At 41.1% G+C, this 14,426-nt stretch overlaps 1 protein-coding gene across 2 annotated transcripts in view; it reads left to right on the top strand.

Moving 5' to 3' along the window:
- SNX29 (sorting nexin 29) overlaps positions 1-14,426 on the top strand; it is a 453,573-nt gene that overhangs the window by 210,823 nt on the left and 228,324 nt on the right. For both annotated transcript variants that reach the window (XM_090023172.1, XM_090023173.1), the window contains one exon: positions 4,663-4,779. In XM_090023172.1, the coding sequence (XP_089879298.1) occupies positions 4,663-4,779 (117 nt within the window). The remainder of the gene's footprint in view (positions 1-4,662; positions 4,780-14,426) is intronic.

Below are 14,426 nucleotides of genomic sequence, written 5' to 3'. Positions count from 1 at the left end.
TCAGTACACACTTCACTAGCAGGATGCTTCAGGCTACTGTAAAAAAAAAATGTCCATCCAAACAGAGGGGAGTACTTTATACTTGCAGTCAAAAGGGAGATGCCTCCTGGCAAAAAGTCATATTGATTATGGTCTGTTCTTCACCTTCAGATTCCATCCATTCTGCTCTTGCCCATATTCTTTGTTTCATGGTCTGTGATTATTGGAGAGGTTTAGTATTCTGCTGTTATCTCTGATTGAAAATAAGGTGTGTTCGCAAGTTTTTCCTGCTCAGTATAAACAGGCCACTAAATTGTCAGTATTTCTGCCTTTAATCAAACAAGAGAATGCAAATATTTATTTTTTAAACATAGTTTAGGTAATTATAGTTTGGTGTACAAATTTTGGAAAGGATCATATCACAAAGTCGTAGCTTTATGGTTTCCAAATGCAATTCCATAACATTTGTGTTGATTAATGTATTAAGATGAAAGCGTGCTTATTTTGTGGTTTTTACTGAAACTTTATGTCAAAATAGAGAGAGTCATGTGTTTGTTGCTGCTTTTCTAAAATGCCACTATCGTTTTAAGATCTCCATTATTCATATTGTATTGTCTTAATTGTGTATTAAGACTAATATTCACTCCAAGCTAATGATGTTAAAATATCTTTCATAAGCCAGATTTTCATTAAAATAATTTACCTCCAAGAGACTTTTGGAAAACTTCATGCATGCATGGGTCTAATTTTCCTCCTCCTTTTCCTGTAAGCCTTTCATATGCCTTCTGGAAAAGCAGTGATGCTTTGTCCAACTAATTGGATTTTCCTGGATCATTTACTTCTGTTTCAAAGAAATCTCCAGTCAGAGAAATTTGACTCAGAGAAATTTTTAATACAAAAAATGCTGAGAAAATTTAAACAGATTATTCTCTATAGTCAAAGTACTGAAAGTTTTGAAAAGCAGGAATGGTTCAAAAACAAAATAATCTCTTCATCATCTTTGCAAGAGGTAAATGTCAGTCCAATCACTCTGGCTTGGAATTGGTGGAGGAGCAATGATAGGGCAAAATTTTGAAGATGCTTTGTGCAGAAGCAGGAACCATGCTGTGTTAGTTATACTGCAGAAATTCATGTGTTTTTACATATCTTTTATTTTGACTAAATAAGCTTACTAATTACTAACAAGTGTTTCAAATTAAACTTCTTCATCAAGACTGATGTTGAGTGAACAATTGGGGTATGAATACATAATGCCATAATTGTTAGTATGGAAATCTTAATGTTTTGATCTTATCAAAAGAAGGAAGAATAGAGTAATTAATCAGGAAGTCTCTAATTATTAAATCAAGTGAGGCTGGAAGTGTGCTTCTTTAATGGGATTAAGTAAAACAGAAAAGTAAGACAGGAACAGAAACAAAGGCAGTAAATTAAAATTGCAGCAGCACACACAAACAATTTATATAAGATTAAATATACAAACCTCATTAATGCAAAGTTATTTCAAGACGTGCATAACTGAAGTGATAACTCAGTCATATCACAAGTTCTAAATGCTTTGTGAGTTGATATAAAATATTGCAGTACTGCTATTAAATTATTTAGTTTCATTTGTCTGGATAAATAAGTGATTTTGTTGTGTAAGATTTCTAACCAGACTGTGAGAGAATTCACATTGGCTTTTGCTGCTAACAGTAAAGTGGTTCTTATACCACCAGTTCATTTACTGGGCCTGCTTTATAGTTTAAAGGTAAATTCACAAAAGTGACATTTCAGAAAACAAATGAGCCCAGAATATTACTAAGGCATCTTGTATAGTATGCATGGAGAATTGCTTTATAGAGAGTTTGCTCATTTTATGTGGGTCATGTTAATGGTATGGGCCAGTCTGCTCTGTTCTGGACTCTGGCTGAAGCTGATCACCTAAAAATCTTCTTGTGCAGGAGAAAACTTTGCTGGAATAAGGTGGTGGAGGTTGCTCCTATGCAGTCTCTATTCTGCCTCCCTCTCCTCTTTCCCTGAAGTTGGACAAAGGGTGTAGCAAAAATGTATGGACTTCTGCCCTACAGTCTCCAACTTGTCTTAAGTGACTTAAAAACTGTTTTCCTACTTTCTGGAGTTGGTTGAAGTATACTAATGTTTAGTAGGTAAGGATGGTAAAGTGGGTAGAGAAAAAGTAAGGTAAATAACTACAAAACAGAAGAAGAATTCCAATTTTGTACTGTGCTATGCAACTACATTTAGTCTCCTATTATTTTATAGACCGGGGGGGGGGGGTGGAAGCCTATTTGCCCCCATGGGCCAGAGCTTGTGATCTGGTCCCTACCATGGGCTGTAAATCCCACTGTGACGGGGCAAGCACCGGCCTGCCTCTTGTCTATGGGCCAGCCGCCCACCTCACTTACCTGCCATGCTTTGATGTAATAGTATTAAGATGTTAATGAGGTGACAGGCTGCCCATTTTGAACCCTGATGTTTAGGGGAATATCTGCAGCTCTGTTCCACCCCTGCACTGTGGCCCAGTCCTTGCAGATGGACTCCCAGGCAGCTAAACTCAGCTATACCCTGTGGTCCCCTCTCTGGGACCTTCGGCTCCTCCTTAGGCCCTGGCCCCGTCTTAGGCCAGTTGGGATCCCGAGCCTGTTGCTTTTTGGGCATCCCTCACATTGGGCCCTTGGCCCTTCGACTCCTCCCTGGGTCCTGGCCCCAGCATGGGCTAGTCAAGGTCCCTTGGGTCAGGTCTAAGGTGCTTGGCTGCTTTTACCCTCCCAACTCCACTGGAACAACTGACCCACAGGCCTCTCCAAGCTCTTCCAGATCTGGGCATTCACCAGCGTAACAGGGACTCAGGCAGGAGCCCTGTTACTTACAGTCGGGCAGGACTGACCCGACGATGAACTCTGCCAGGTGGTAGACAGTACACAACTGGGAAAAGTTCGGGTTGATTAGCCCGTGAAAACCGGGAGATAAAAGACGGCAGGAGAGCTTTGATTTTTGCCTTTGGGCACCAGAAGAAGCGAGGAGTGACGAAGCCCCGGAGAGAGAGAAGACTTACCGCAGATATAGACGAAGTCCGGGATGAGCGGAGCCCAGAAATACTCGAAACGGAGTATTTCCTGATTGTAATACTGATCACCTTCACCAGTGAAGTATTTGGCAAGGATGTTGTTATCACTGAAGCTGGAAATAAAACTTACGCTGTGAGCAGTTGGCATCAGGGTGGCATTCCAGGAACAACAGTAAAACAGTAACCGCCTTTTTTTTCCCCTGCATCTCAGTCATGGCAGGAAAGTATGAAGAAGACATGAGGGTAAGTTTGAGTATCCCACTCACAACCAGCTAGGACTGTGTGGGGGCTGGAGGTTATTAGGTGCCCCCTACCCACCTTTCACCAGGGAGATTTGTGGTCCTGGCATTTCATAGGGCTGCTGTGCCATCAGCGGCCCCACCAGGCCTCCCTACCTTGGCAGGGTGCAGTTTTAGGTCACGCGGGGGACAGTGCTTGCCACTCGAATGCAGAGCCAAGCTACCTGGACCTGTGTTGCAGCTGTCGGCCAGGCTCTGCATGGCAGAATCGCTGCTGCTGCAGCTCCAGGAGCCCAGGTAAGGCTGCAGGGGCCAGCCCAGTGCCTACCTTCCCAGGGAAACTTGCTGTGCACCAGAGCATGTGTGGCACAGGTGTTCCCCGGGGACAATTAGCGGCAGTGCAAGGTGTGCCGCTGCTAGTGTCCTCAAGGAACCAAATGTCCATACCACGTGTGGATGCAGCCTCTGGGGCTGAATCCAGTCTCTTTGCCAGCCAGAACCTGCCTGGGAGCTGTAGGTCCCTAGTGTAGACCTTTACAAAGTCCTGACTTAAAAATAGCTTTTAAAATTATGTATCAAAATAACTTGGTAGGTGTAAAATTCTAGAATATGAGCAATATATAACTTGGGATGCTTTAACAATTTTTGCTGAACTATGATGTGAGAGCAAGATACAATCCCTTTTCCATTAAGGAAATGCTCTATTAACTGGACAGCAGCTTTATTTTCTAATTTGTAACAGTTAGTATTCTATAACAAGCTGTTTTCTCTTAGGTATTTTTGCATTGTGTGTATGACAGTTAAGCTTGGTATGATTTATTTTGCTTTGTGTGTTAGTGGGTATAATTCTCCCCAAGATGTTGTGGAGTCCTTCGTCCAAATTATTTCAGCTATCTGAATGATTTTTCAGCATGTATTCTCTAAAAGGGTTTTGTTAATGAGGACATCAAATGAGGGTTCCACTGGGGGAGAGAAGTCTGATGTGGTGTACCATTGGCAGAGCTGTATGTAGGTTACCTGTCTGCACCATTCTTAATTCAAATAGTGTTGTTAATCTATTACTTTTGAGTGCTCTTCTATTGGGAAAGCAATATAGCACGAGTCAAATTAAGTGTATTCATTGTAATAGTGCAATATCACTATCCAAACTATTGCATTGACAATACTGTTCATTAACTGGAAAGTACATGTTCTTTACTTGGGTAGTGTTGGAGTGATGCAACCATGATGGTCCGGGAAACATGCAAATCTCTCATATTTTTTACTTTATAATACCATGGACATTAACTATATTGCTGATCTTTTTCAGTTCAGAGTGAAGTAGCTTCACCTCGGAAATTCTGTTCTCTTCACCTGAAATTTTGGTTCTCTGTCTTTCAGGTGGCAGAAATGCATGGGGAGCTTATAGAATTCAATGAGAGACTTCACCGTGCTCTGATGGCTAAAGAAGCTCTTGTGTCCCAAATGAGACAGGAACTCATTGATTTGAGAGGGCCGGTAAGTGTTTATATAACTTCACCATTGGCTGATTCTGAAAATAAGCAAATTTAAAGTAGTATGTTTAAGGGTTTTAAGGGTTAAAATACACGTGTCAAGAATTACTGAACTTTGATGTTTTATAACATGTTTGATTCTTTGCTGTTAGTTGCCCGGATGATCTCCACCCTAGAGTTCTAAAGGAACTGGCTGGGGTCATTGCAAGTCCCCTGGCACAACTTTATGAGCACTCGTGGTGCTCTGGTGAGGTACCGGAGGACTGGAAGAGGGCCAACGTGGTCTCCATCTTCAAAAAAGGCAGGAAGGAGGGCCCGGGAAACTATAGGCCGGTTAGTCTCACCTCGATCCTAGGCAAGCTGTTCGAGAAAATTTATGCTGGCACACATCCAGGAGGGGCCAGCAGGGGACTGCATGCTTAGGGGCAACCATCATCATCATCAGTGGCAGGTCCTGTCAGACCAACCTGGTGGCCTTTTACGATCAGATCACCAGATCATTAGACGCAGGGGTAGCAGTGGATATAATCTTCCTGGACTTCCGGAAGGCTTTTGACACTGTCTCTCACCCCATTCTCATTAAGAAACTGGGGGGCTGTGGTGTAGACACCCACACAGTCAAATGGGTCGCCAACTGGCTGGTGGGCCGCACCCAGAGGGTGGTAGTGGATGGGTCCTTCTCAACCTGGAAGGACGTGGGCAGTGGGGTCCCCCAGGGCTCGGTCCTTGGGCCCGCACTGTTCAACATCTTCATCAGGGACTTGGACGAGGGGGTAAAAAGCACCCTGTTCAGATTTGCTGATGACACTAAGATGTAGGGGGACGTGGGTACATTGGAAGGATGCAACAGGTTACAATCAGACCTCGAGAGGTTACAAGGGTGGGCGGACGAGAATAGGATGGGTTTCAACACAGACAAGTGCAAGGTGATGCACCTGGGGAGGAACAACCAACACCATACCTAGAGGTTGGGGAACTCCCCTCTTGTCAGCACAGAGGCGGAAAGGGATCTGGGGGTCATCATTGACTCCAAGATGAACATGGGCCGGCAGTGTGGAGAGGCAGTCAGGAAGGCCAACCGCACCTTGGCATGCATCCACAGATGCATCTTGAGCAGGTCCAGGAGGTGATCCTCCCCCTCGATGCGGCACTGGTCAGACCGCAGCTGGAGTACTGCGTCCAATTCTGGGCTCTGCACTTCAGGAGAGATGTGGACAACATGGAGAGGGTCCAGAGGAAGCCACTCGTATGATCAGGGGACAGCAGGGCAGGCCCTATGAGGACAGGCTACGGGACCTGAACCTGTTCAGCCTCCAAAAGAGAAGGCTGAGGGGGGATCTTGTGGCCTGTTATAAACTAGTCAGGGGGGATCAGCAGGCATTGGGGAAGTCACTGTTTCCCCGAGCACCGCCAGGAGTGACCAGGAATAACGGTCACAAGCTGGCAGAGGGTAGGTTGAGGTTAGCTATCAGGAGGCGCTACTTCACAGTCAGGGCGGCTAGGGTCTGGAACCAACTTCCAAGAGAAGTGGTGCTGGCCCCTACCCTGGGGGTGTTTAAGAGTAGGTTGGATGTACACCTTGCCGGGGTCATTTGACCCCAGTACTCTTTCCTGCCATGGCAGGGGGTCAGACTAGATGATCTGCTCAGGTCCCTTCCGACCCTACAAACTATGAAACTATGAAAAAACTGGCAGAATGACATTAGCATTTGACCTGATATCTCATATACTTTTAAAAATAGTTTTTTCTATTGAGATCTTTATATTGAAAATATACGGTGGAATTCTCTTTTCTTGGGTTGTCTTGGTGGCGGTTTTTTAATCATTGACATAGCATTTTTGGTATTTACATGCGGGTAGGGTTTTGTTTTCCAGCAGCGTGGATGAGTGTATGAACACATGCATTATGCATGTAGAATAAGCATGCTCAGTAGAGTATGCACTGGTTGCCTATGTGTGTGTACCCATTGGTGATGCAGACTAAAATTGGTGCCTAAAGTGTAGACAGCCCCAAAGTAGGTTAGACTCAGGAGGAGGAAGAGGGCTCTCTCTAGTAACTGAACTCAGCTGGGAAGCTGGAGACTCAGGTTCCAGGTGCCTTTGCTCAGAAGGGGTTTGAACTTGTATCTTTCTAACTTCCCAGCACAGTGCTGTCATCACTAACACCACAGGTCAAGCGTTATCCTGGTTTGCCGCATACATGACCCAAAAGCAAGTAGAATGCTATCTTTTGAATGAATGTGATTGGAAAGTTTTCCAACAGCAAGATGTGTATATGTTCTTGGCAAATGTTTAGAGATCTATATTAAAAATATTCTGAAAATACTTTGTAACCTTCCTCAAGTGAGTTAATTTTTCAATGGTAAGCTAAGGAGTTCTAGAAAGAATATAAAGGAAAAGCTATTTCAGGCATGGAGTGATAAATAAAAATAATTGGATTATATAATAGGACATTGAAATAAAAGATATTACTGTGTTAGAGGCTAGTTTCAATTTCTCAAAATCGCAAGGATCAGAAAGGAAACTAGAAATCAGGTTAATGTGGTGTGTAGGAAACTTGATCACTTCTTTCTAGAATTTCTTTATGCATGGCATTTTTATATATGTATTGTGTTTATGCCATTATCCTAAAAGAGGGTGTCATATCAGTTAAGAATACTCCAGAGTTTTTTTTGAGGCCCCTAGGAGCATAAAGGGTGTGGGCTTTTTTGGCAGTGTCTTAAATGGCTTTACCATCAACTACTGAGGTGTAAGTCACACTTCCCCCTACTTAGACTCTCAGTTTTACCCCCTCCTAAATGCTAAGGTTCTACGTTCCTTTGAGTGAATTTTCTGCTCCCATCATGTGGCTATATATGCAGTCCCAGATTAGAGCGTATTCTTACTGATCTCTTCTTACTTCATTCATGCCATCATATATCCCATTTCCATGACTCGGATCTTTCTGTGCTGCCTCAGTCAACACTATCTACTACTTTTCTAGGCCTTTTTAGTAGCAGGTTTATTCCAAAGTTTTGTCTTTTTGAAGCGAGACTTTCAGTTTCAGACTTTCAGTCTGAGTGGGAAACAGTTTTTCCATGAGCGCAGAAAAAAATCAGACTTTACTGATTGTACTTTATTGTACTTTATCAGATCCCATTCTTTAAGGAGGGTAGCTTGGCCAGATTGTGGTATGATGAGCAATAATCTATGTATTTTGTATTTGTGTATTGTATGTTGCAGAAATGAGAGGGGTTAGAGTATCAGGCTTAATTTTGCTGATACATTTGTAATACTGTTACTCATTTTTTTTGGAATGACTGATACGGAAAATTGAACTTCTTGAACTAAAGAAGGAGGACCCTTACTTCCTCTTATGCAAGCAAATCTTTTATAGAGAGAAAAAATAGAGTAGCTTTGCAGGAAAGAACTTGGAAACCTATATACTGGTATTTTGGCTCTTCTGTATAATGAGGGGTAGAAATACAGAGCTTGAGGTTTTCTGGGTATTTGAGACTTTTAAATATTTCCTAGCATCATGTATGCTGTTACAAGGATACCTTCCAGAGATACAAATTGCACTGCTGATATCGGTGGATGAATAAACAGCTGAGTGGGAGTTATTTCTTTCAAAACAGTTTAACAAATGAAATTGGGGAGGAGCCTCTAGACATCTGAAATGCTGCTGAGCTGAGCAAGAGTTTTGAGATGTTGTAAGCTGCTGATACTTTGTTGTAGAGATGCTGCCAAAACTGCTTTCAGACATTTGCTTCTTTTACTTTGATGTTCAGTGCTTCTAGGATTTGAAGAAATTGAACTGCCCTTGTTAAATTCCTGCTACTTACGTTTTCCTTCAGCCATTGCTTTTCCTTAGACTTTCACAGTTGTAAAAGAAGGTTAATCTGAGGTTTCTGTTGGCTGACAAGGGAGCAAGGAGAGATGCTTTTTAAAATGTTGCTGGGATTTAATATTTGGAAATTTGGTGAATTCAGCTAGCAATATCTTATCCTTTCTGTAGCACATCCCTATTTTAATTTTAGGGCTTCAGATTTTTGGAGCTTGCTTACCTGTCTGGAGGCTTCCAAAATTGTATAAAAGGAAACGCGCATCTTTCTTTTTTCATCATTTGTTTGAACTGAAAGCAGTCGTGCAGTGTTCAAGTACTGTTCATTTCATCTAACTATCTCAGTGAAGGCAATACAAGTACTGTTGAAGAGTAAGTAGGATGAGATCTATAAGACTTCTCATCTTAAAAACAACAAAAAAACTCCTCCTCAAAAATCAACATTATTGGGCTAAGACAGCTGCAGGGATTTAAGCTTAAATTGGTTAGAAACTTTATCCTTATTTTTCGTATTTTCATGCCTTATTCCAGACCTTTGGATCAATTGAAATGAAATATTAATCATTTACAATATTTTATTAAACACAGACTCAACCTTCAGAATAAAACTAATACCTTAACGAACAAAGAATCATTCCTTTAATACAAACAGAGTGCAGTGGAGTATTTTAAAATCTAGCACCTTTTATACCTGACAATCTCAACGTTTCACACAAAACGGATTTTAAGATTAAGTTTTAGATATCTACTTTGAAATTTTACTTAACTGGACAAGGCAGGTTGCATCATTAGTTGAATATTTTAAAATGCCAAATTTTTTCCCCCAGACTGTCATTTTGAAGACTGTAGTAACTTTTTGACAGATCCGTTGCAGCTTATTTGAGGAAGAAATATTAGGCCAATGCCATTGTTGGTTAAATTAGTGTTAATCCATAATAAACCATGACATCAAATTTGCTGCTATTTGTCCAGTTGGATGATAAGCCACTCCAGGCAATCTGTTATGAAGTTTTATATAACATCATATTCTTTCATAACAGGATGAAGAATGGTTTTACGTGAATAGCTTTTTGGTTCCTTTTCAGGCTCGTCCCACCTGTCTCTCCTACCATAAAAATTCCATTTAAAATTAGCAGAATCCTCTCTATGGATACCACAGGTTGCCAGACATATCTTGAAACTGCTGGATAGCATAGTTACTTGTAGAAGAGAGTTGTTTTCTTTTTCTTTACCTTGATTGTATAAAATTCACTTTCCTTCCCTTTTTTCAGTTAGTAGTTTTTCTTCTTTCTTTTCCCCCCAGCACAATTAAGATGAGGAAGCCTTTTAAATATGGAGTGAAAATGGGTGGTGAAAACTTTGGTATAGATCTGAGGACAGAGCAGATCAAACATTTCTTGGACTAGAATATTGCAACAGCTACTTGTGCTAAGAGGGCAGCTCTCTGAAAAGCAAAGAATTTGCAGTTGCACTTCCACTTGAGTGACTCAATTCTATATTGATATGAAGCGCTATTTTGCTGTGAAGTAGGTGGTGTTAACCACACTTTTACAAATGTAAAATGCAGGTAAATATATAGGGGAATGTTAAGTAGCTTGCTCAGGATCACAGTCAAAGTGTGGCATAAAAGTACTCATCTTTTGAAGTGACCAGTAAACACATTTCCTACCTGTTGTGTAATTTTTGGTTTTTTAACCCAAATTAGCTTATTATTTTGCTTTAAAATGTTTCTGCCTTTATCTGTGTTATATTTCAGTTTAAGATGACTACTACTTTTCTATCTGTAGTATTTAGATACCTTGAATACTTTAATTTTTTGGGAAGAACTTGTTAAGGTCTAAATTATTATTCCTGTTTTCTCCATTTTACAGCCATCTGGACTCTAAATTTAAATGGATGACCTGAATTCTAACTCTCAGCAGAGCCTGAACTACCTAGTTCAGTTGTCTGATTCATTTGGCTCCATGGGATGGATCCACAGTGCAGGCCCAGACCATGGGAATGGCACCTGGGCCTTAGGGCTGGAATTTGGCAGCTTTAATTGTAGCAGCTCCTGAAACTGTGGTAGCTGCCACTCCTTCCACTATCAAATTTCCTTCCCAGCTGACTAAACGATGCAGCTCCATGCTCTGGAGCAAGCCTGATGAGCTCTTCACAAATCCGGAAATTTGGTGTGAGCACAAAGCATTATTGTTAATTGCTATTAATTGCAAGAGCCATGGCAATTAACACTGTCCCTGCTTGCCACACTGCCAAATTTCTGGACCAGTTGGGAGCCCTGTGAGCCATATGACATGACTGGATCTTGGTAACCCCTGGCCTAGTTTAATAAAACTATTCTATTAGAGAAGCATCTGTTTTGATTAATGATAAAAACTGGCATGTGCATTTTAATAGACTTGAGTCATTCAGTTCAACTGAAAATAATATAGCATTGACACTGATAGTAAGTTAACACATTTAAAGAAATATATGGAGGAAAAAATTACATTGCACATTTAATTATTACTGAAATGAGATTGTTCTCTATTTGTGTATATGTGGGTTTCTAATGATCAGAACTTAGCCGTTTGAAAAGTTTGAATGAAGCAAATTGATTTCCTAAGTTTCTTCTGATTAAAAAAAATTCTTACTGAATCTTATTGACTCAGCTAGTTTACTACAAGGAATTACTTTCAGAGATGCTGGTATCAAATGATGAAGGAATCATGCGTACACATTGGAAATATTGCCTATGGCATGTTGCAAAGGAGATATTAAAAACTTACTTTCTAGAAAAAGCAGCTGTCTGCAATTTCAGATGTAGGAAAGTATATACAATAGGTTTTCCTTGGAAAACTGATTGTTACTTTGCTTTATTGGGGATGTGATGTAGGCACTTTTTGAGACTGTGGTGTGGAACCATAGGGTAGACTGCAGTAATTTTCAGGTTTCTTAATGTAAATCTTTTCCTCTCACTCCTTTCTTGTACCAACCAATATTTAGCATGGATTTTCCCTCTGTTTCTTTGAGGTTCTTAAATGCTGTGAAAAGAATTCTATACTTAGTATAGATTCTGCATCTATGGCCATATTTTTCTGAAGATGTGCATTGACAATGCAGAATAACTCTGGAAAATCATGGGTGATTGACATGCACATTCAACTGATCAGCATGTGATAGGCAGAATTGCAGCAAATTCTTTGTCACTTCTGAGAAATCAGCAGGGTAAAAGTCCTTATTTTTGTGATTATTTTTTTGGGTTATGTCTATTATTTTATTATCCTCCTGTACCCTATTAGCACAGTTCAATACATCTGTCTTCTTTTGGAGCTGGTCTTTGCAAACCTCTGGTACAACAGAGAGAGAGGATTTGATTGGCCTCTCTGTTCCATTGGAAATGCCAGGGCAAATCTATAGAGCCCAAGAGATAAATGAAGCTATAAGAACCTTTATTTTTAGCTCATCAGCTTTGATTCCTGCACAGTGTAGAACTGCTCAGTATTTTTATCATGAAATTGCCAGTTCATATTGGGCAGATATCGATGTAAGAGGCATTGTTGTAATAGTTGTACTTGTTGGAAGTTTCTGCAGAGGAGGCAGTAGAAGAATATCTTTAATGATAAAAACATATAGGCAGACAGTATGAAAGGAAATTTGAATTTCTAGTGCCTACCCATATAGGGAATTTTGAGCCCAGGATGTTATTCCACCCCTTGTGTAGTAAAGTAAATGGGAGAAGCAGCAAGTCTTCTGTCACATTTTGGGGCTTCACTTTGGGTTGTTTAGTTGATTTGTCTTGACTTACACTCTTCAGAGCAATGGAAACCCACAGAAAACAGAGTTAACATGCAGGTTTGTTTTAACAGGTTTTTCATACACAGTATGCTCTCAGTAGCTCATTCCAGGAGATGCACAGAGTTACTTAGTAGTAGTATCTTAGAATCTTTTTGTATGCTTCTCTTAAAGGGTCCTCATCAGTTACTTAATGGTGCATGAATACAATATATGAGAAGATTCCACAATAAAAGTTAAATAATAGCAATTTTAAAAGCATGAGTGTTGTCATGTATTTTCAATGTTGCATTTTATAAAATAAATATAAATATATTTTTAATCTTTGAAACAATTAAAACATCAAATGCTACTGTTTCCACCTCCGAGAATGAATTTAAAAATGTATGTTGAAAAGCAGTTTAAGCATCAGATGTTTTTGAAAAACATTTTAAGAGCTGTGGGAGGGGCACTGAATATCAATGGGGCAATCCTTCTGAGGTGTTACAGAAGGATTACTGAGACTCAACCGGCCATCTGACTACTACCCTGTGCTGCTCATCCATGTGGGCACCAATTATATTGCCAGAGGAGACCCTGAGCAGATCAAAATTGACTGCAAGACTCTGGGAAGAAGGCAGAAGGGGATGGGCGGCTCAGGTGCTGTTCTCGGTCCTTCCAGTAAAGGGGAAGGGCCCGAGCAGGAGTGTGTGCATCCTAAGGATCATTGCAAGGCTGTGCAGATGGTATTGTCAGCAGGGCTTTGGCTTCTTGAACAATGGGATGTTGTTCCAAGAGGAAGGATTCCTAGGAAGAGACAGGATCCACCTGACAAAGATAGGGAAGAGCATCTTTGCAGACAGGCTCGCTAACCTAGTGAGGAGGGCTTTAAACTAGGTTCACCAGGGGACAGAGACCAAAGCCCTGAGATAAGTGGGGAAGTAGGTTACCTGGAAGAAGCCCAAGTAGGAAGGGGTAGTGGGGAAGGTGTGCTCATTCTTCCTGAGAAAGTAGGAAAATTGACTAGTTACTTCAGGTATCTGTACACAAATGCACCGAACCTGGGAAACAAACAGGAAAAATTGAAAGTCCTTTCACATTCACAGAACTATGACATGATTGGAATAACAATGACTTGTTTGGATATCTTGGATGACTGGAGCACTGTCATGGATAGTTACAAACTCTTCAGGAGGGACAGGAAGGGGAGAAGAGGAGAAGGAATTGCTCTTTACGTAAAAGAGCTGTGTGATTGCTCAGCGCTTCAGTATGAAACTGGAGATAGGCCTGTTGAAAGTCTCTGGGTTTGGTTTAGAGGGAAGAGCACCAAGGGTGATATTGCGAGTGTCTTCTACAGACCACCAGACCAGGAGGCAAAGGTGGTTGAGACTTCCTTCAAGCAAGTAGTAGAAGTTTTTTGCTTACAGGCCCTGGTTCTTATAAGGCACTTCAGTCACCCTAACATTTCCTGGAAGATCAAAACAGCAGTGCATAGACAATCCTGGAAATTTTTTGGAGAGTGTTGGGGACAACTTCCTGGTGCAAGTGTTGGAGAGGCCAACTAGGGGCTGTGACATTGTTGATCTGCAGGTCACAAACAGGGAAGAACTATTGGCAAATGTAGAAGTTGATGGCAACTGGGGCAACAGTGACCATGAAATGTCTGAGTTTGAGATCCTGAGAAAAGGAAGGAAGGAAAGAGAGCAGCAGAGTAAGGACCCTAGACTTCAGAAAAGCAGGGTTTGACTCACTCATGGGCAGGATCCCCTGGGAGGCCCGTTTGAGGTGGGGAAAGAAGTACATGAGGAGCTGGCTGTACTTTAAAGAAACCTCACTGAGGGTGCAGTATTATATGCTTAAAGCATATATTGTGTACTAGAAAAGCAAGCCAGATCTTTTTCAGGGGATAATGCAAAATGCCATGTTTATTGGGAATACGAAAAGATTAAAAGATTATTTCCTTATTGAAAATCTGAATATCTTAAATCATTACACACACACGCACACACACACGCACACACACACACACGCACATTCCCAGAGTTCTGCCCATGCTAAAATCTTACCAGTCTGGA

This window comes from Crocodylus siamensis, chromosome 12, assembly GCF_052110815.1.
Source record: "Crocodylus siamensis isolate JL-2025a chromosome 12, ASM5211081v1, whole genome shotgun sequence".
NCBI classification, from domain to species: Eukaryota; Metazoa; Chordata; order Crocodylia; family Crocodylidae; genus Crocodylus; species Crocodylus siamensis.
The sequence above is the reverse complement of the archived record's forward strand: the minus strand, read 5'-3'. Positions and strand labels throughout refer to the sequence as shown.